We start from the raw sequence: 21,860 nt of genomic DNA, 5'->3' as shown, positions 1-21,860 counted from the left end.
GGGGTGGGTGGTCAGAAAGAGCGTCTGCAAGGAGGGGATGTGTGAGCTGAGAGCAGAAGAAAGACAAGAAGCCAGCTGGTAAATGGGAAGAGCTTCCCAGGCTGAGGGAACAGCAGATGCAAAGGCCTCAGAGCTGGAGCACGTTTGATTGATCCGGGAAGGCCAGTGGGGCTAGAATTGGCTGAAATCAGTGGGCAAGGCAAAGAAGCTTCCAGATGTCCTTAATCCTAGAGGCTCTACTCCTCTTCTTCCTCCTCCTAATAATAATATTGATGTTAATAATAATTCTGAATTTGAACAAAGCCCTCTGCCAGGGGTTACTTCCATTGAAATCTGTCACTACCTGGTAAGGCTGGCAGTAGAGCCAGATGGTCTGGGTTTGAATCTCTGCCCACTCAGTTAGCTGTGTGACCCTGGGTGAGTTATCTGACCTGTCTCTTTCCTTATGTGGAAACGGGCATAATAGTAGTACCCGCCTCATAGGACTGGGGCGACAATAAAACAATGTGTGAAATGACTAGAACAGGGCCTTGCTCATCATAAGAACCACACAACCGTTAACTGTGGTCTTAGCAAAGAGCTGAGGCCTAGAGCAGTGAAGACGGTGGTTGAGGTCACAGAACTCACTCAAGGACACGAAGCCCCGGGCTCCAAGGCTAGGATTCTGCCTGTATCGTGCTCTTAACTGTGCACAGGTGGAACTGGGGGAGCCCTTTGCTGCCACTGCCGACACCTGCCTCCCTTGCCTGCTGTCCCAAGCAGACAGAGAGTGCCCTGTCCTCCCAGGGCCCCAGGTGTGAGTTGACCAGAACCCTTCCTGCTGCCCTCTGAAGCAGCCTGTGATCGCTGTGGCCTGCACGCTGGGCCGGCCTGACAGCTGGGAGGCTGGGGCAGATCTTTCTCATACTCTGTCCTTGGTGGCAAGTGCAAGGGGCAGCTGAGGGCACTGGGCCTGGGCCAGCCATGGGGGCCCTGTCCCAGCTGGACCACACTCTCCCAGCCTGCTCCTTTGTCCCCACAGACCTCAGTTTTCCCATAAAAAAAAATTTTTTAAAGAGAGATTTAGCTACATGAATTTAGGATGGGTGGCAGCTCTTAAATCAAATCCTCCTTCACCGCTGCCCTCTTTGGGCAGTTTTCTCATCTGTAAAGTGGGAACAACGTTGGTGTCCTATCATCAAAGAGGTACGGGTAAGAACGAAGTCAGGTAAGGTGTGTGAAGTGCTCACAGGAGGGTCTGCTGTGGTGTACACACTCACAAATGTGCACTACCCTCCCAACAACCCATCCTCATCATCGTCGTCAAGTCTGCTTGGAGAAGGGACTCTCATCATCTCTTCTCTCTTTGGGGAAGCATATAGGGCACGTCACAGCACCACGGACACATCTATGTTCAAATCTCAGCTCTTCTCCTTCCCACTGTTTCTTTCCTGTCACAAGACTTGGGAGTGAATCACAGAGAGCCTCGGGCTGTGTCTAGGTGTCCCTGTCCCCACTGTGCCCCCAGCCAGGGGATGCGGGTGGTGTCTGTGCAAGTGGGCGGGGGGGCTGTGCCTAGGTATCCAGGGGATGGGGGTGTCTATGGAGGTGGGCCATGGGGCTGTGCCTAGGTATCCGTGTCCCCACCATACCGCCAGCCAGGGGATCGGGGCGATCCGTACAGATGGGCCGCGGGGCTCACCCTCTTGCAGAAGCGGTGCAGGTGGAGCAGCGTCTCGAGGTCCGTGCGTTGCCGCTCGGCCGCCATGTAAAAGTGGGTCAGTTTAGCCTGGAAGGCCCGCTGGGTAGAGGCAAAGGCTGCCAGCTCTGGGAACTCTGCTCCTTCTGCCCCTCCAGCCCCTCCGGCTGCAGCTCCCAGCTGAGCGGCCTGCTTGGACAGCTCCAGGCCTCGGCGGTACTGGGCCTAAGAGGGGAGAGAAGGGGGTGCTGACTCAGCTCCCGCCTTGGCTGGGGCCTCCCTCAAAGGTCAACAACCTCCAGCTGCCCTGCTGCCAAGCCAGGAGACTTCCTGAGCTTCGGTTTCCTCATCTGTAGAATGGGGACCCTAACATCACCTACCTTACAGGGCTTAGCTCCTGGTGAGGGGTGAACAATAAAGAGCAGTTATCATGCTTCTGGAAGTCTCCAGGCCCTCGCCATGGCAGTTCACTTTGCCTAGCCGGACTCTGCTTAGATGTCCCTTCTGGAAAACTTCTCTGACTCCAAAGGCTCCTGCTCTGAGTCCCCACATTCTCCCTTTCTGTGCACGTTTCCCTGTTTGTCCCCACCCCCGCCCTTGCTCCTCACTGGCCTGGGAATTCCTGAGCACTGATACCAGGCTGAATCACCCTGTGGTCCGGAGCCTTGTCACATCGCATCATGTTGATGCAGCTTCCCTGCCCCTCAACCCCCGGCTCTGTGAGGCTGAGTTATCAGGTCTAGGGTGAGGCCCTGGAAATGGCATTTTAAGAAACCCTCTGGGGAATTCGGAATATTCTTTGGGCTTGGCCATGTGGTAAGAACCCCTGAGGGAGATAACATCTCAGCTGAACTCTGCAATCCAAGCTGCTTCCCTCACTGTCTCTGGAACTTTCCTTGCTCTTTCCCCCCTCCACAGCTTTGCCCTGGCAGTGCCACCCCCTCTAATGCCCTCTCCATCTGCTCCAGTCCTGCTCTGCTGCTGTCTGGAACGCACTGCAGCCTGGAGGAAGAAGTTCTCAAACTCTGCGTGGGCTTTCTCCACTGTCTCCAAACTTCCATCCTTGGGGGTCAGCGTTTGCAGGCACCGACTTCCTTCCTGCTCCATCCAGTCGCTGACCTGGGGCAGGAGAGGCAGATTTGGACATGAGGGGCTGCTAGGCGACCTCCCTTGTCCAGCTTCCCCATTTCCTTGGAGGCTGAGGTCTTCTGTCCTCACTCATTCAGTGGCTAGGCCTGTGGCCACTGGCTCGGACTGACACTCTCCCAGTTCTGGGCATGGGAAGAAATGGCTTGCGGAGGGGACTGCGTGGTCATGTTCTTCAAAGTGGGACCCCAGAGGGCCTCTGGCCTGGCCAACGCCCTCAGTGCACACTGTTATCTGAATGAAGTCACAGGGTGGTGAACTTCAGGCTACTCTAACCACTCAGTGACGCCGGATCATAAAAGGGGTGGCCTCAGGGGTGATGAGCTCCCTGTTCCTGTGTGTGTGCGTGCGCACGCGTGTGCACATGCAAACAGTGCTGGAGAAGAAGCTGCAGGCTGCAGAGGAAAGTCCATGGGCCTGCTGGGAACTCACTGTGTGAACGTGGTAAGCCACTCCTCCTTTCTGGGCCTCAGTTTACTCAGTGGTAAAATGGGGTAGACACAAAGATTCAATGAGGGACAGTGGGTACATAATGGCTCTCAACCCCCTGAGTGGAAGTTCCTTTCTTATTCTGGGGCATCTTAAAGAGCCTATTCACTCACTTTATCCTCACAGATCCAACATAGCAGGTGCTAATATTACCCCCCATTCAACAAATGAAGATACTGAAGCACTGAAGAGTTAAATATCTTGTCCAGGACCACACCATGAGTAAGTGCTGGAGCCGGGAATGGACCAGCACGGTCTGATGCAGGAGCGTGCCATGCCCCGCAGCTCCAGGCAGAAAGGAATGTGTTGGTTCTCAGCACCCGCAGTCAGATGAAGCCACACCAGGTGCAGGTTCCAGAATCAGACTCCGAGATATGCAACCACACGCAGGTGACATAATGTCTCCCAGCCTCAGTTTCCTTGTCTGTGCAGTAGGTGAAATCCTAGCACCTTCCCCAAGATGAGTTTGGAAAGCAATGATGTTCACAACGGCTTTGGCCCAGGGCTTGGCACAGAGTTGGTGCTCAATAAATGCAGCTCTTGGGGCCATGTTCTCACTCATTGAGCACTTATTGAGCACCATGTCATGTGCTATGCCCCAAGGATGCCTGCCTGGCCTTTGAAGGACTGCCAGCCTGGTGTCCTTTCTCCAGAACAAAGCACCTGGCTAGGGCCGGGCCCAGAGTCGGGGCTTTCCTGTGGAATGTGACCAGACAGAATCCCCACACCCCAAGCCAAACCCCCTTTCACCTGGTGAATGGCAGCTTCCAGGCGGCCCAGGCGGACACGGAGCTCCAGCTTCCCCAGGAGGCTGTTGGATGCGGTGACCAGAACATGAAGCTGCTCGTCCACAAGGCTGTACAAGGCAGTGGCTGCAGCCAGATGGCTCCTGGGAGGTGGGCGGAGGTGAGAAAAGGCCTGTGTTGCCCTCTTCACCCTGCTGTACTTCTGCCCCACATAGGCCTGTCCCTCCACCTCTGTGGCCCCAGCCTGGGTTTCCAGCTAACTTGCTGTGTGACTGTGGGCAGGTCCCTACACCTTTCTGGGCCTCAGCCTTGGTCTTCCATGGGACTGGGAGGACAAGAGAACACAGTAGGAAGTGAAATGACCCTCCCCCTTCCCTAGAAGGGTATGAAGCTGGCCGGACAGGGTTCAAAGCCCAGCTCTGCTACCTTCTAGGAGGAGGCTCTGTGCAAATTTCTCAACCTCTCTATGTCTCTGCTTTTTCTTCTGTGAGGTGGAGATAATCACAGAACCCATTTCATAGCATGGTTGTAAGGATTAAATGATCTAACGCCCTGGCCCTTAACTCCAGCTATACATTATAACCTGCCCTGGGAGCTTTAACAAATCTTAGTGCCCTGCCCCAGGCCAACGAAGTCAGCAGACTCTGAGTGCAGCCAACACACTGATGTTTTCTTTTTCTTCTTTTTTTTTTTTTGAGACAGAGTCTCGCTCTGTCACCCAGGCTGGTCACCCAGGCTAGAGTGCAGTAGCGTGATCTCTGCTCACTGCAGCCTCTGCCTCCTGGGTTCTAGCGATTCTCCTGCCTCAGCCTCCCGGGTAGTTGGGATTACAGGCATGCACCACCACGCCCGGCTAATTTTTGTATTTTTTATAGAGATGGGGTTTCACATGTTGGCCAGGCTGGTCTTAAACTCCTGACTTCAGGTGATCTGTCTGCCTCGGCCTCCAAAAGTGCTGGGATTACAGGCATGAGCCACTGCGCCCAGCTGGGACACTGATGCGTTCTAAAGCACCTCAGGCGGTTCCAGGGGCAGCCAGGGCAGAGAACCAGCGCTCAGCGTGCAAAACACTTAACACTGCGCCCAGCGCACGATGTTGTCAGGTTCGCGCTATTTCTATTGCAATGGTGGGAAGTAGCTGCAACACGCCTGCCGGCCCTGCCTCCATTTCACAGATGGGAAAACTGAGGTCAAGGGAGGGGAACCGACTTGCAGATGGCAGCCTGAGTTGGAACCCCACCCAGGGCTGTTTCTGCACATAATTTTTTAAAATGCTCAAAGCCACAGGACACTAAGGAAGAAGTGTGGATGGGATTTCAGGCATAGTGATACTTGCGTGAAGGGAGGAATTTCAAACCCGCTCTGCCCTCCTCTGCCTTCAGAGGCTCTGCCTTCAGAGGGAAAATGGAAGAGAGAAGGTGGAAGAAAAGCTTTTAACTTCCTGAAGGGTGCCTTGCTCTACCTCGGCCTCCCCATCTGACTGCAGCTCCCCACAGGTTGCCACCCTTGCAGGGAAGAGGTGTGGGCCCAGGATGCGTGAGTGGGATAGAAAATATCTGCCTGCCTGGAGAGGGAGGAACCGAGGGACACGGACAGCCTGGGGCTGCAGGGACCCGCTGCAGAACAAACGCCTGCAGCAGCTCACGTGGGGCCACAGTGCCCCCTGCTGGAGCTTCTGGTAGCTGTGGGTCTGCGGGGCCTCGGGTGGACAGGAGGAGCCTGGGCCCGGCAGGCAGGTGAAGGTGGAACAGGCTGAGAAAGGCAGTGCCAGCCCCCACCAGGCACTGAGGGGCAGGGAGATGATCCCATACCCAATGCTGCCCGTGCGTCCATCTGTGTGATCCCGCTCTCAAGTCTAGCGCAGCTCTGGGTGGTTTGTTCAAGATTCTCGGGCCAGACTGCCTGGATTCAAGTCCGGGCCCCACCACATCCCAGCTGTGTGACCCTGGACAAATCACTTACCCTCTCTGAGCCTCAGGTTCCTCCACTGTAAAATAGAGATAATACTCACAGCTACCTCAGGAGTGAATTAAATGAGCTGGTATTTGTAAAGCCCTGAGAAAAATGCTGGACACATACAAAGTGCTATTTAGGTCTTGGTTCTGTAAATAAAATGTTCTTAAAAACTCATGCATACCAGCTCTTGACTTTGAATATAAGTAACTGTGTTCTGAGAGGGTGAAAATATTTGCAATTACTGACCAATTTAATGACTGACTTTCCCCCACCCCCTAAATTTAAGAAAGCTGGAACTTTCCAGGAATGTCTATAATTTATTGCAGCTCTGAGACCCCCGAGACACCATGAGGTTCTCACAAGTGTGTCTGAGCAGCCTACCGGGAAAGGTAGGGGTTCAATGCCCAGAAGGCCTGGCTTCAAATCCCCGACCAGCTGCTGCCTAGCCGCTAGTTCTGTTCGTTGAGCCTCAGTTACCCATCAGCCAAATGGACAATGTGGACCTCACAGCGTTCTTGCCAGAAATAAATGAGACAGGCTCTTGGAGGGGCTCAGCCTGGTGTGTGGGTCGGAGAAAGTGCTTTGTCCAAAAGGTTGACCAGAAATGGGCAGGCGACATCCTCCAATGCCCATCCCAGGCTCGAGACGTCTGGGGCTGAAGAAGGGGAAGCAGAGAAGGGGCGAGGAAATTGCCAGGGCTCAGGGTGGGTTTCTGTGACCAGGCCTCAGTCTGGGATACAGGCCCTGCAACTACTGCAAAGCTGGGCACCCTCAGGGCTTGGCTATGTGACCCCTAGGTGGTGTGGTCCCACCTCCAAGCTCCTGGGCCAGAAACAGGATGGGGTGGAGGAGGAAAGGCCTGGACGTCTGTACCTGACATCAGGGCTGAAGTCCAGCCTGCTGGCATCACGCTGCAGCCTGGCCAGGGTGGTTCCACCTTCCCGCTGGAGGCCCAGTAGGCCCGGGTCCCTCAGCACAGCCTCCATCAGCTCCTTGCACTTGCTCAGGCACCTGGTGGCCTCCTGCAAGCGTAGGGAGGTGCTCTGAGGCTCCATCCCCACTCTCCCTTTGCAACCTTCCAAGGCTCCCCACACCCAGATCAAGTCCAACTCCCAGTTTGGCATTCAGGGTCCTCCAGAAAGTCTGTCGTTTCTGTCTCTAAAATATCCCCTGTAGCCATGCCCCCTCTCATCACCATGGCAACCTCTCTGGTCCACCCTCCAGCATCTCTTGCTGGGACACTCATTCCAGCCTCTTCACTGATCTCCCTGCTGCCCTCTGGCTCCCCCTACAGTTTATTCTCCACATGACAGTTGAACAGATCTCAGTGCAAATCTGAAAACCCCTGGTTTAAAACTCTCCAGTGGCTTCCCTGCAGGCTTCAAATTGAATCTCAGACCAACTCTTCCTTGGTCCAGCTCCCGCTGCATCTAGAAGCTCCACTCGTGCTTCTCTCCCACTCATTCTGCTCCACATTGGCCTCCTTGCTACTCCTGAACTCCCCAGGTATAATCCCACCTCAGGGCCTTTGCAAGTGTTTGCCCCCTGCCTGGAACACAGCCCCCCACAAAGGCAGGTTCCTTCTCAAACTTCAAGCCTCAACTTAAACTCCAGCTCTTCAAGGAGGCCCTCCTCCCTCATTATTCCCAGTCTTACTTCCACAGGACTTGACATAATTTGAAATGACATACCCATTTGTTTGCTTTTTAAACTACCACTTCTGCCACAGCACCATGAACCCCGAGAGGGCAGGGACAAGTCAGTTTGCCCCAGGCTGGTCTCCAGTGCAGGGTACAAAGTGGGTGCCCCTCAAATATGAGTCAAGTGAATGATGAAAAACAGGGATGATAATGTGCTCCCCCTTTTCCCCAGGCTGCCCCCTTCTCAAAGTCCTTGGTCCCGGGAGTCTGGGATGTAGTGTGGCTTCCCCACCCGCTGTGCTCCAGGCTCACCTGCATCCCGCCAGGGGGGTCGGCCTTCTCGAATTCCTCGATGGAAGCTTGTAGCAGGGAAGAGGCCTGCTGGAGGTCAGCAAGGAAAGGGTCCAGCTTCTGCAGGACAGAGGACCAGAGGGTGGGTGTCAGTCCAGGCCAACCCAGAGCATGCCTCTTCCATCCCAGGAGCGCACAGGGCAGGTGGGAAGCAGTGGCTCTCCAACTCCAGGTGCATCAGAAGCATCTGGAGAGCTGGTTAAAACACAGGCTCTGGGCTCTGCTCCTGAGTTTCTGCCTCAGTTCCTCTGGGGCAAGGCATGGTAGAAAGTGCATTTCTAATGAGTTCCCAGGTGTTGCTCATGCTGCTGGCCTGGGGGACCACACTTTGAGAACCACTGGTGTTGCATATGAGTGAGGGAGAAGAAAGGAGACAGGCCTGAGCGACTCCCAGGCTGGTGGGGATACCGTGGTTGGTAAGGGAAGGAAGAGGGCAGAGTTAGGGCAACATTCTCGGCTGAGTCCCACTTCAGCCCAGCTCCATCACTTACAAGCTGTGAGGCCTTGGGGGGCAAGTTACTTAACCTCTCTGTGTCTCTGCTTCCTCCTCTTTAAAATGGACATCATAGTAGTTCCTGCCTTATAGGGTTGTGTCAGGATTAAACCCATTAATATATGCAAGGCACTTAGAACAGAGCCCAGCCCGTACTGTGTTTATCGTCATTCTCAGATCTATGTAGTGGGCCTATAGGTAAGATTTCAGGTAAAGGAAAGGGTTTAAAGCTAAAACACAGTTCAAAAACCAGTGGATTTATTGGAGGCCTCTGGAAAGGGAAGCTAGGACCCTGGGGGAGAAGCAGAAAAGGGAATTGTTCAGTAGGTATCTTTTTGTACCATTTGAAATGTGAATATACTTACTGCCTATTCAAAAACACATAATTTAAAAAAAATCACCTGGGCAAAAAGTAAATAAGCCACCATGTTAGACTGTTAGTATAGACCAGTGGTTCTCAATGAGGGGTGACTTTGCCCCCCGGGGACATTCAGCAATGTCAGGAGACATTCTTTAATTGTCATAATTTGTGGGGTGCGAACAGTGGGTAGAGCCGGGGCTGGTACCTAGCATGTCGCAATGCACAAGACAGCTCCCCACAAAACAGAATTGCTTGACCCCAAATGTGAATAGGTTACGGTTGAACAACCCTGGTCTAGAGAGAAGCCAGGGTCATTGACGGGCACGGGTTTTGGTGTGGTTTAAGCCCACTGAAAGGCACCCTCGCCCTATGTGTCCTCATGTACTACATTGGGTATGAAATGCCCCCTCTTGGGGCTGTGGGGAGGAGGGACTGCGATCACACAGGAAAGGAGCCCAGCACTGGCGGCTGCCTTATTTCCTCCCTCTTATCGGAGGGAACCAGACCCTGAGCTTCCTGAGTTGTGTGGGTCCATAGAGCAAGTGCCTGTAAATTTTATTTTATTTATTTTATTTTATTTTATGATTATTTTTGAGACAGAGTCTCACTCTGCCACCCAGGCTGGAGTGTAGTGGTGTGATCTTGGCTCACTGCAATCTCCTCCTCCTGAGTTCAAGTGATTCTCATACCTCAGCCTCCCGAGTAGCTGGGACTACAGGTGCATACCACCATGCATGGCTTTTTCTTTCTTGTATTTTTAGTAGATATGAGGCAGGCTGGTCTCAAACTCCTGACCTCATGTGATCCACCCACCTTGGCCTCTCAACATGCTGGGATTACAGGTGTGAACCACAGCGCCCAGCCTTGTAAATTTATTTTCAGTTAACATAGACATAGCTCTTATGTGCCAGACACTCTTCTAAGCTCTTTGCCCACATTAACTAAATTAATCTTCACAAAAATCCCATGAGGAGGTACTGTTATTATCCCCTATTTAGCTGATGTGGAAACCAAGGCTCAGAGAAGGTAAGTAACTTATCCAAAATCACACAGCAGAGTTGGGATTGCAATGCACGCAGCCTGGCCCCAGAGCCTGAGCTCTTAATCATTCTACTCTGTACCTTCATTGTAAACATTTGTTGAGTGACTGTTCATTTTTTAGCATAGCAGGGTTGAGGCAGAAGAGTGAAGAGAGGAAGAGAAGGAGTGGAGGTCAGGGGCTAAAGGCTGTGATGGTAAACACCTGGAAGAATTGCACCCACTCGGTGTGGCAGTAGGGGAAGGGGCCTTCCAGGGCTGCGGGCAGCTGGCTGGGGTCCACATGGTGGCTGAGGGCCTTCAATGAGGTCAGCACCTCCACCTGCAGACCAAAGAATCAGGAGAACCAGAGACTCAATGTGAGGACAGTCATTTTAGAAGGTCCTGCCCAGATCCCTGCCCCAGCACCAGTTCACCTCCCACAAGTAAGGCTGACTCCAGGTTTAAAAGTTGCTTTGTGGGCAACCAATCTTCTCTGGAAACTCTTACAAATCAAAATTCAGAACCAGACCCCAGTTAAGGAATGGCAAATAAACAGCACTCATACTGCCACTCTCCTGGCCTGTGCCCAAGGCAGGCATCATTAATCAATCATAGCACTCGCTCCCTCTGAGCTTAGCTCCTTCCCAGTACAGCTCTCTGGGCAATCACACAAATGGATTGAAGCTGGCCCTTGTGATGAAACTTCTTTGTAATCCTTGCACAGCCACCAAGAGCTGTTTCCTTCTTGGGGCTGGTGAGAAAAGTCACTAAATCCCAACAGTGTCCCCTAAGAGATGGAAGAAGAACTAGGTGACTGCTTCTCCCAGGCAGAGAAATTTGAGGTTTATGCTGGGAATAGCTCCAGTACGTAGGCTTGGGATTTGGTGGATTCTGTGGTTTTTTTGGATCCACCTGATATTCCTGCTACTCAAAGTGTGGTCCATGGGCCAGCAACACCAGCATCACCTAGGACATGTTGGAAATTCAGAGTCCCAGGACCCATCCAGAACTACTCAATCAGAACCCGCACGTTAATGTATTTCCCCAAGAGATCAGTAAGCACATTAAAGTTGGAAAAGCACGTCTCCAACCCACAACGTGCCTCTTCACTCAACAGAAGGAAGGAGAGTTTGAAAATCATATCCCGAAGCAGGACAGAGGACTGACTGCCCATACTCATTATTGTGGTGTATGGCACTAATTAAAGGGAGCTGCAGGGCTCTTTCCTGCAAAGTCCCACTTCAGCTCCACATTTGCATTAATTAGGGTGAGAAATACAGGAAGAGCAGGTCTGACCCCAGTGTGAAAAAGGCACTGGAGTCAGGTAACTCCAGCCCTGCGTCTAGCTTGCTGTGTGGCCTTAGGCTTCAGTTTCCCCCTCTGAAAAGAAAGGAAGGAGGGATGGACCAGATGAAGCTTTTCAGATAGGTTCCATGCCATGTGCAATTCTCTCCATCATGTGGCAGCACCCACCAGGAGTTGCTAGGATAGCCAGAGAGAAATCACTTTGTGACTGATTTGACGATGCCTGCCACAGAGCTATACTGGGGAGTGGTAGCACTCAGGCCTCCTATTTATTGCCCTACACTAGATTATTTCAAGGTCTCTTCTAGCTCATGAATTCTGCAGTTCTCCCTCCCCTTAACCCCAGCTCAGCTAGAGCCCAACGGCTCCCCTCCTCAACTGCCGACCCTGAGTCCCCCTCACCTGGATGTCAGGTAATGTCTGCAGCTGAAGAGCCGCCTCCTTCTCCCCCAGGAAGAGAATAGCTCGAATGGAGGCTGGGACCTGAACCTGTCAAAGACAACCACTGCAGAGTTGCTCTGCCCAAGCCTTCATGAAGCCTCACACACTTTGATTTCCTCCTTCATCCCCTGTAAGATGCAGGCAAATGGGCCACAAGGACAGGATGGGGCCCCCCTATGGCTGGGATATTTGTGTGATATGTTTGGACCATGAATCATTGGTTGGAAGTCATGAGAGCAGTAGGTTCAAGCTGTGTTGCAAACCTTTCTAGATGACCTGCCCCTCTGGGCCTCAGTTTGCCCATCTACAAAGCGAAGGATGTCAGACCATAAGGTAAGCAGATGCAGAACCTCCATTGACTCTGCTGCCCATAATGACTGATAGGAATCTCTTCTCTCCTCCCTTCTCAGCTCATGAGCTGTATGTGATCTAAGTCTAAGCCCGTCAGTGTGTAGCATTCATGCCCAGGCCACAGGGTTGGGTGTGGAGGGACTCCTGAACCCACTGTAACTGAGACACAAATAAATGTCTGCTGAGACCTCTGCGAAAATGATCTCTTACTCTTTCCTAGTGGATTTAAATTAGAGACCATGTGAAGTCAGAGCTGCTGGGAGCCATCCGGCCACCAAGGGGCACGGGGTGCCAAGCAGGGTGGCTTGGCATCCTCCAAAAAGAACGGGGTCAGAAATGGAGAGAGAGGAACCAGATTCTAGTGACAACAGCTGAGCCCTTGGATCGAGCCATATTTGAAACTGGACTTGGCTCCTGGACTGTCCAGTGACATGAACCAATGAGCTTCAAGCTTGTTAGGGCTGAGTTTTCTGTTGTCTGCAGTAAAAGTCCCTGCTTGAGAGTCCTGGTCCCAGCCCTAAGCACCCCTGGGCTCTGTAAATGTCAGGAGGCCCCTGGTGGCTTCCAGGACTTACTAGGCTAAGGCTCTCCACCTCCCACTCACCTGGGTGGCCTGCAGGGCACTGACCAGACCAGGCTGTGGGGGCTGTTTCCTGGCATCGATCAGGACCGCCAGCCCCTTGGCTTTATCTTCAGGCCTGTGGGTGGTAAACAGAATGGACGGTCTTGCTGGATGGCCTTGGACAGGGGGCAGAACCTAGTGGAAGGCGAGGGAACCTGGCTGCTAGAAACCTTGATTGACTGGTGAACTCTTCATCCTATAAGACCAGGTTCCAATGCCCCTTCCAGGAAGTCCTCCATGGTTCTTCTCCAGGCAGAGCCCTTTGCTTCCTCTTTGGTGCTCCTGCAATACCTCATACAGCCCTCGTTTATAGCCCTACTATTCCTAACTCTAGCAACTAACTCAGGTACGGTAAGTGAGTCACTTGGGACTCACCCACTTTTTTGTGTAGGCAGAATCCTTACTTTGTTCAAGAATCCTACTCCTTCCAAAAAGCCATGTTCCCTCACAGCCTGGCTTCTGATTGGTTGAGACCAACAGTAGTGACCTAATTCCTCTGGCCAGTGATTGGTTTAGATGGGGGAGTGTCATGTGACATTTCTGGCCAATGAGATGTGAGGGGAAGTTTTCTGGGGAAAGGGGCTTCTGGGAAAGACATTCTCTCCTTTAGAAAGTTCTTACAAAGAGATATGAGGCAGAGCCATAGAATGATACATTTTCTTAACAGATAAAACATTTTAAATGGGAATTTCTGTTAATTACAGCCAAAACACTCTCCCTAGTTCAGCCACATTGCACTGAGCTTACAGTGGGCCACTTTTCAGTGACTATCTTAGGATTTTCCAAACTGGCCCAATTTTCAAGACTTGTTAAAGTACAGATTCCTCACCCCTTTCCTTCCCCATCCCCACCCCTCTAGCCATCTGGCCAGTGCGTAAAGGGTGGCCAGGGAATCTGTGTGGTTCCAAGCACCTTGGCCAGTCTGATGATCAGGCAGGACTGAAAAATAGCCCCTAACTGCCTTCAAGCCTTACAACCACTCAGTGCACAGGCAAAACCTGAGGTGGCCCAGTGGGAGGGTGAGCTGTGGCGCTGCCATTAGTACCGTGTGATCTGGGCAAGTGGTTTCATCTCCCTGAGTCAATTTAATAATGATAGTACTGGCCTTATGGGCTGTAGTGAGGACTGACGAATTCATTCGTGTAAAGCACTCAGCGACTGCACAGAGCAAGTAAACAGAATATAAATATTTGCTATGATTATCCTAGAAGGGGAAACTGAGCACAGAAAGGCCCAGTGACAGATAGTGACAGGAGGCTCTGGGAGGTGATTTCAAGTCTCTGGCTTTATGTCCTTGCCGCCCTCTGGCAATGCCCATGCTGGACAGTGATTTGTTTCCAGACCTGTCTCTGCTACAAACCTGGAGGCCCTTAAAAGTCAGGGCCCAGTGTAAGGAGCCTCTATCCCTAGCACCATGTAGCATGAAGCCAAGCCCAGAGCAGGGGCCCAGCCAAGGTTCATTCAGAGCACAAGTGGAGAAAACCAGCCCAGCACACAAGCACCTGGTGTGCACTGCACTCCACAGTTTACATCGTCCACACCCCCTCATCCCTGCCACTCATGCCCAGCTTGGTCCTTAGAGCCCTCTTGGTCATGCCCTTTATTCAGGCGAGCCTTGGGGAGGGGAGGTTATTTCCCTATGGTCACATAGCCAGTGGGTGGGATCCCAGAGCTCTGTCTACCACGCTAGTCACTTTCCACCACAGAAAAGGGGGTCCCATCTCCCACTCAGTCCAGAAAAGCCACTCCACCTTGGAAAAGAAGGAAAAAAATGTCAGTGACCAGCAGGTGGCAGTGATGGCTCCAGTGGGGTGGGATGCATGAAGAAAGTTCCAGAGGGTTCCATCACCTTCCACCCCTTACCCCCAGCAGCAGACCTCTAGGTTGAGTTGGAGCTTATTAGCCAGTACTGAGCAGCGTCCCCTCTAAGACTGCCCTGGCTAGGGGCTGGGTCCCAGAGGAAAGGAGGGTGCCTCTTCCCCAGCCAGTCCATTCAGTCCGAATGGTGGTGGGGGTAGGAGTGTTAGGAGGAGCATTAGAAATCAGCCTGAGTCCACTCATCATTCACTCACTCACTCACTCATTCACTCACTCACTCATTCACTCACTCACTCACTCTTTCACTCTCTCATTCATTCATTTACTCATTCAACCCTTTCCTTCGTTTATTCAAATATTTATAATTCAGATAACAGTTCAGTTATCACCTCCTCAGGTAAGGCTTCCCAGATTTCCCAATTGAAATTAACATCCCCTATTCTTCTCACTCTATAACAGTGGTTCTCAAAGTGTGGTCCCAGACCCAGCATCTGTTATCGCCAGGAAATTTGTTACAAATGCAGATTTTCAGGTCCCACCCACCTTCATCAACTGAATCAGAAAATCTGGGGGATGGGCCCCTGCAATCTGTTTTAACAGCCCACCAGGTGATTCTAATGCACCCTCACGTTTGAAAACCGGCCGGGCACAGTGGCTCACGCCTGTAATCCCAGCACTTTGGGAGACCAAGGCAGGTGGATCACCTGAGGTCGGGAGTTTGAGGCCAGCCTGACCAACATGGAGAAACCCCATCTCTACTAAAAATACAAAATTAGCCGGGTGTGGTGGTGCATGCCTGTAATCCCAGCTAATCGGGAGGCTGAGGTAGGAGAATTGCTTGAACCCGGGAGGCGGAGGTTGCAGTGAGCTCAGATTGTGCCATTACACTCCAACCTGGGCAACAAGAGTGAAACTCTGTCTCAAAAAAAAAAAAATTCAAAAACCACTGATCTACAAACATTGCTCTTCTCTTCATCACAATGACACTCCTGAAAGTTTCTTGGCCATGGTTTGTTTCTCGCACTCTGTCCGTGACCAGCCTGACAACCCCCCGATGGCAGGGACTGAGGCTGTTTTGCTTTCCCCCAGCATCTGTCTGGGGACTGGCTCTGTGAACAGACGACTGGATGGAAGGATGTGGTGCCTCTCCACTCAGTGTCTGGTCCAGTGCTCTGGGCCCAGAAGGTTGAGGTGGGGCTGGAGCAGTCAGGGTGGCCCAGACCCTTACCTGGGGATGGTGCACAGGTAGGAGAGTAGCTTGGTGACCTCTGAGGCTGTGCACCACGGTGCCTCCCAGGCACCCTCGGTAGTTGACACCAGAAGCAGGGGCCGCCCAGCCCTGTCCCGGCTACCTGGAGGACAGAGGGCACACGTGAGCAGTGAGAACTTTGGTGGGGCCCTCTAGGGAACCTCTCCTGTGGCCTTCACAACTTTGGCCATAACGGTTCCTTTGCCTGGAACACCCTTTCTCTCCTTCTCCTTCTGTGAACTCTGACTTCTACTCATCCTTCGAGACCCAGCTCAAATGTAACTTCGTGAGAAAAGGCTTCCCTGAATCTCCTCTGTGCAGAGCACTCCCTCTGTGTAAAGTACGCGGGCAGGCAAAGCTCATGGTGTGGGGTCACACAGAAAGGGGTCAAATCTCTGCACTGACTCACTGTGTGTCTGTGGGCAAGTCAGTGCACCTCTGAGCTTCAGTTTCCTCATCAGCTAAACAGGGGGAATAATCTGCTGAGCTTATTAGGTTATTTCGAGGATGAAATCAGACAGCTCCTGAGAAGCACTTAATACACAGCAAGAGCTCAGTGAATGATTGAGTTGCTCAATCATTGGTCGTTACAATGATCACCGTCTCTGTTCTCATCTCCGGTCCAAGGGGTGGTGAGTGTGCAGCCCTGTGGCCATCAGCTCACGATTTCTTCTTGCAGACTTTCAACCCTGGGTTCCCGACAGGCTATTTCCTGTTCCAGAAATCTAGGCTGTGTGCCTCACTCTCCCCACAGGGGTCATGAGGCTGAGGCTCCGGGAGCCAGTACAGCCCATCCTCATGGGAGGAAAGGGGAGGGGACGTACAGCAGCGGGGAAAGAGGCCCAGGCTTCGGGAAACCACGCCTGTCCCTCAGCCTGGACTCAGAGCCCTGCACTCAGTCACCTCACTCCAGGGTGCCCTGCGATAGCCACCAGCCACTCCACGTGGGCACCACCCTCTGCAACGTGCAAAACCCTTCACAGCTCACGAAGCCTTGGACAAACCTAACCACCTTCACAAGTGCTGCCTCGCAGGAGTCCAACCACCTGAAACATTCTTTCACATATGTCTTAAAATCTGACATAATTTTTAAAACAATAAAAAAATTTGTGTGTATATAAATGTGCATCCATATATATCAATGTTATATCCTCTTGATATTATGGATTTGATCTTTTTCCTAATATTCACTTACAAATTTCAGAAGTAAAGACATTTTGTTGGGGCTAAGAGGGGAGACTTGAATAGGAACTGGAAATTGATTAGTATGAGGACATTATTTTTCATTTTGTTAGGGGGCTGGGCGCAGTGGCTCATGCCTGTAATCCCAGCACTTTGGGAGACCAAGGTAGGAGATGGCTTGAGCTCAGGAGTTTGAGACCAGCCTGGGCAACATAGCAAGACCTTGTCTTTACTAAAAATTAAAAAAATAATGAGCCAGGAGTGGTGGTGTGTGCCTGTGTGGTCCCAGCTGCGCAGGAGACTGAGGTGAGAGAATCGTTTGCGCTGGGGAGGTTGAGGCTGCAAGAACCATAATTATGTCACTGCACTCCAGCCTGGGTGACAGAGTGAGACCCTGCCTCAAAAAAACTATTTTTTTTTAATCTGTTAAGTGTACTACTGGTATTGTGATTATTAGGGAATGTGCTGAAATATTTAGGGGATAGAATATGAAGATTTGCAATATTTTTATAAATACTTCAGAAAAAAATAGATGAAGCATGACAAAATGTTAAGATTTATTAAATCTGGGTAATAGGTACACGGGTATTCATGATACTCTTCTGTCTACTCTTCTATAGGTTTGAAATTTTTCATAATATAAAAGTCAAAAAGAAGATGAAGTCGTTAAACCATGAAAAAAATGCACAACTTGTGAAGACGGAGGTGCTGGTACAGGTCCCACCAAAATCCTATCACAGCTGCTGGATCCCTTGGGACAGGCAATGCTACATCACGTACCTAGGTCCATTTTGCTGATGAGGAAACGGCGGTGAGGAAGCAGCTTCCCAGTCCCCCATAGGCCTAGGTCCCCAAACTCTCTCCAAGGGTAGAGACCATGCCTGATTCACCCCTTGAATTAGGAGTGATGGTGAGCCTTTTGTCTGCGATAAACCTGAGGCCTGGAACTCAATTGCAGCTCTGATGGTGCTGCACTCCCCTGCTCTATAAACTTCTATGGCTCCTTATGGCCTTGAAGAGAAACTGCAAGCTTCTGGACCTGGCACTGAAGTGTCCCAGGCCCTGCACACTCTTCCACCCTCATTTCATACACTAGGTGTTAGGGGCAAAGCTGTGACCCCCACTCCTCCAAATTTATTTGTGGAAGTCTTAACCCCCAGTACATCACATGTGACTGCATTTGGAGATAGGGCGTTTAAAGAGATAATTCAGTTAAAATGAGGTTACTGTGGGCCCTAATAGAATATGGCCAGTGTCCTTGTAAGAAGAAATTTGGACACAGAGGGAAGACCCCATGAAGACACAGGGAGAAGACGGGCATTTACAAGCCAAGGAGAGAGGCCACAGAAGGAACCAACCCTGCCAACACCTTGATCTTGGACTTCCAGCCTCCAGACCTATGAGAAAATGAATCTCTGTTGCTTAAGCCACCCATGTTATGGCAGTCCTGGGACACTAATATACTATGTCTCCCCTTGCCACCAACGACAGAAGATACCACCCAGCTTTGTTCACCCTATTCGTTCTGCCAGGTATGCCCTTCTGTCCTATCTCCAACTGGCGAAATCCCCCTTATCGTTTAATGACCAGCCAAGATGCCACCTCCTCCAGGAAGATCTCCCTACTGCCTTCCCTCTTTAGAAGCTCTTCCCCAGTCCCAGGTTCCCAAAGCAAATGTAGGCCTCTGTGAGATCCTGCAAGACTGAGAGCCCTTATGGGTGTGCACTGGGTCATACTCATTGTTGCATCTCTGTGCTCAGCACAAGGCTGGATAATCAATGTCTGTGATTGATTCAGGAAGGAATGGAGGGTTAGAGCAACACCTCTCAAACTCTGATGGGCCTGGGGATCTTGCTAGAATGCAGACGCCAGTTCAGCAGGCCTGCGATTCTGCCTCTCTCCCTAGCTCCAAGGTCATGCTGATGTAGGTAGTCCCCAGACCTCACTTTGATCTGCAAAGGGTTCACACACTCAGGACATTCCACACCGGGACACAGTGGTCATGCGATTAGTTCACATGTCTGGTTCCCCACACTGCCTGGAACAGGGCCCTGCACCCCCACACCCAGTGCCAGCTGAGTTGATTACAGCAAGGGGCAGTTCTCCACCTGATTTGTCTTCACCTGGGCCAAGGAGATCCTTTTGCCCCAAATGTTATCCTCACTTACCAGTTGGTGCCAGAAAACCGTCATTCGCATCTCAGAACCTTGGCTCGAAGCTGTGCTGTTCACAGATATTATGAGCCTCAGGTGAAAATGAGGATTGCAAAATGAGGGCGGGGGGTAAGCCGGGGTTGCCCAAAGTTGCTGAAAAATGTGCTGTATCTGCCAGCAGCAAGAAGAGGCACTCCAAGTTTGGGGAGGGAGGAATGGTAAGTAATTGAATTTGCAAGCAATTAAAAGCAGTTTTCATGTCAAAACAAGTGTGAATGTATTATATTTATGGATATTTAAACTGTATAGAAATTTTAAAGACAAAAAGGATTTCAGAGATCTGTATGGAGCAACTGAGAGCTCAGGGTGAGGTCTCAATCCCAGGGGCTCTGTTCATTCTCTTCTGCATTAGGGATTTTCCAGTGAAAAGACAGGGAAGCCCTCTCCTAAGGCTTCATGCCTGTGGCCCCAAAGATGTCTATGCCCTAATCCCCAGAACCTTGAATATGTTACCTTACATGGCAAAAGGGACATTGCAGATATAGTGAAGGGCAGGACCTTGAGGTGGGGAGATTATCCTGGATCATCCAATCTAATCATAGGAATCCTTAAAAGCAGAGAACTTTTCCTGGCTTTGGTAGGAGCAAGTGCCAAGATGGATGGAGGGTGAGGGAGCTGCAACATTGCTGGCTTTGAGGGTGGAGGAAGCGGCCACAAGCCAAGGAAAGTAGTGGTCTCTAGAAGCTGGAAAAGGCAAGGAAATGGAATCTCCCTTAGAGCCTCCAGGAAAGAATGCAGCCCTGCAGACACCTGGATTTAGCCCAGCGAGATCCATGTTGGGCTTCTAACGTACAGAGCTATCAGATAATACATTTGTGTTGTTTTACGTCACTAATTTGTAATAACTTGTTATGGCCACAATGGGAAACAAATACAGTGCCTATTAAACAAAACCCCATCCCCAGCATGGGAGCAGACATTCACATCTGCGTGTTGATCAGTTTCTTTCCTGAGAACAGATCTTTATGGGAATTCTACAGGGAGACCTGCTTCATGGGGCTGGCTTGGAGCAGATCTAGATCTTGAAACACAGGCTCTGGGGACTATTTGCGCTACAAGGAAACTCCAACAGAGGCCAGTGTGGACGCAGAGACACCAGCGAGGAGACCACTATAGCAGGCAAGAGACCACGCTGGGTTGGACTTGGGTGAGGTGAAGTCAACAGATTCTGAATACAATTTAATGGAAGAGTTGACAGTTAAATTGAATGTGGGGTGTAAGAGAAAGAGAGCAATCAAGGATGATGTCATCATCTTTTACTGCCATAAGGAAAGACTGGAAAGTTGGGAAGTGCAGGGTAAGGGGATGTGAAGTCAGGAGTCCATATTTGGACATGCTAAGTTAGAGATGCCTGTGAGTCCTCCATGCAGAGACATCAAGGAGTAAACAGCTGGATGGATAAGTCTGGTGTTCATGGCTAGGACCCAGGCTGGAAAAATCAGTGTCGGGGTTGTCAGTGTGGAGAGAGCATTTACAGAAAATATTCCGCCTCCTGGATGAGATTGCCTAGGAAGTGAGTGTGGATGGAGAGGAGAAAGAGACCAAGAACTGGGCTTTGGGGGCCCTCCAGGATTTACAGGTTGTGGAGATGAGGAGGAGACAGGAAAGGAGGCTGCAAAAGTGTGGCCAGTGAGGTGAGAGGAGGACTGGGTGACTGAAGATCTAATGGCAAGTGAAGAAAGCCTTTCAACAGGTGGAAGTGGCCATCCATGCCAAATGCTGTGGAAGGGTCAAGGGTGATGAGGACTGAGAATTGACCCCTGGATCTAGAAACATGGAATACAATGACAACCTTGACAAGACCTGTCTCAGCGGCACAGGGGGGAACGGGTTCTGATTAGAGTGAGTGGAAGAGAGGTGTGGAGACAGGGAACACAGACAACTCTTTTGTGGAGTTTTAATGTACAAGGGTGAGGGTGGGAACATGGGGGCCTAGAATGGCTGGTTTCAAACTGGGCAATATTGCAGCATGTTCTCAAGCTGATGGGAATGGCCCAGAGCCAAAGAGGGAAGATGATCCTGTAGGAAGGAGAGGAGAATCTTGCTGGAGGGATGTATTTGAGGAGGTAGAGAGGAACAGAGCACTGGTTCAGGGTCAGCCTCGGGCACATGGACAATTCATCCATACTAGAATGCTGAGCCTGTGGGTACAGATGCCAGCAAGCAGGTGAATGTGGTTCACAGAGAAGGAGTTCATAGACTTCCTTCCAATTGCTTCTGCGTACTCAGTAAGACCAGAAGGAAGGTCATCAGCTGAGATTTAAGTTGGGGAAGGTGGTGTTGAAGGTCAAAGGAGAGAGAAGTGTGAAGTCATCACACAGGACTGTGGGGGAGTCATTCAGGACTCTGGAGGTGAAGTAGGATCCACCAGGACCACTGGGACCCCCAGAGGTCAGTGGTCAGGAATCTAACACAATTAGCCTGCACAAATGTGTGGATTTTTCCATCTTTGTTCAGCTTGAGGGTACAGGTAGAGAGTTGGATCTTACGGAGGTTGGGATTTCTCCAGGTAAGTGTGAAGGTGGAAAGAAAAGCAAGCAAGTGAGTGTTTGAAAGGAAGTGATTACAATGTGAGCCTGGAATCTAAGCTAGGAAGAAGGGATGTGAGAATGTGACAGAAGGTAGGGGAGACATAATGATAGAGAACGGATGTGATTGGGGTGGGGAGACATGATGATGGGGAACGGATGCGATAGGGGAGACATGATGATGGGGAAGGGATGTGGTGGGGGACACGATGATGGGGAAGGGATGTGGTGGGGGAGACATGATGATGGGAGGGATGTGATGGCGAAGACA

The 21,860-nt window shown here is 51.2% G+C and overlaps 1 protein-coding gene across 1 annotated transcript in view; it reads right to left on the bottom strand.

Annotated features, from left to right (window-relative positions):
* The window catches only part of KIAA1755 (KIAA1755 ortholog), a 49,997-nt gene that overhangs the window by 5,037 nt on the left and 23,100 nt on the right, over nt 1-21,860 (bottom strand). The window contains exons 5-13 of the mRNA XM_011929058.1: nt 15,646-15,769; nt 12,582-12,675; nt 11,588-11,674; nt 10,104-10,220; nt 7,968-8,066; nt 6,889-7,037; nt 4,064-4,202; nt 2,675-2,797; nt 1,682-1,903 (exon numbers count right to left, since the gene is read on the bottom strand). Coding sequence (XP_011784448.1) covers nt 1,682-1,903; nt 2,675-2,797; nt 4,064-4,202; nt 6,889-7,037; nt 7,968-8,066; nt 10,104-10,220; nt 11,588-11,674; nt 12,582-12,675; nt 15,646-15,769 — 1,154 coding nt within the window. The remainder of the gene's footprint in view (nt 1-1,681; nt 1,904-2,674; nt 2,798-4,063; nt 4,203-6,888; nt 7,038-7,967; nt 8,067-10,103; nt 10,221-11,587; nt 11,675-12,581; nt 12,676-15,645; nt 15,770-21,860) is intronic.

The sequence above is a fragment of the Colobus angolensis genome, unplaced genomic scaffold (genome assembly GCF_000951035.1).
Source record: "Colobus angolensis palliatus isolate OR3802 unplaced genomic scaffold, Cang.pa_1.0 Scaffold8, whole genome shotgun sequence".
In the NCBI taxonomy this organism is placed as follows: Eukaryota; Metazoa; Chordata; class Mammalia; order Primates; family Cercopithecidae; genus Colobus; species Colobus angolensis.
This window is presented reverse-complemented; position numbering and strand designations above follow the sequence as displayed.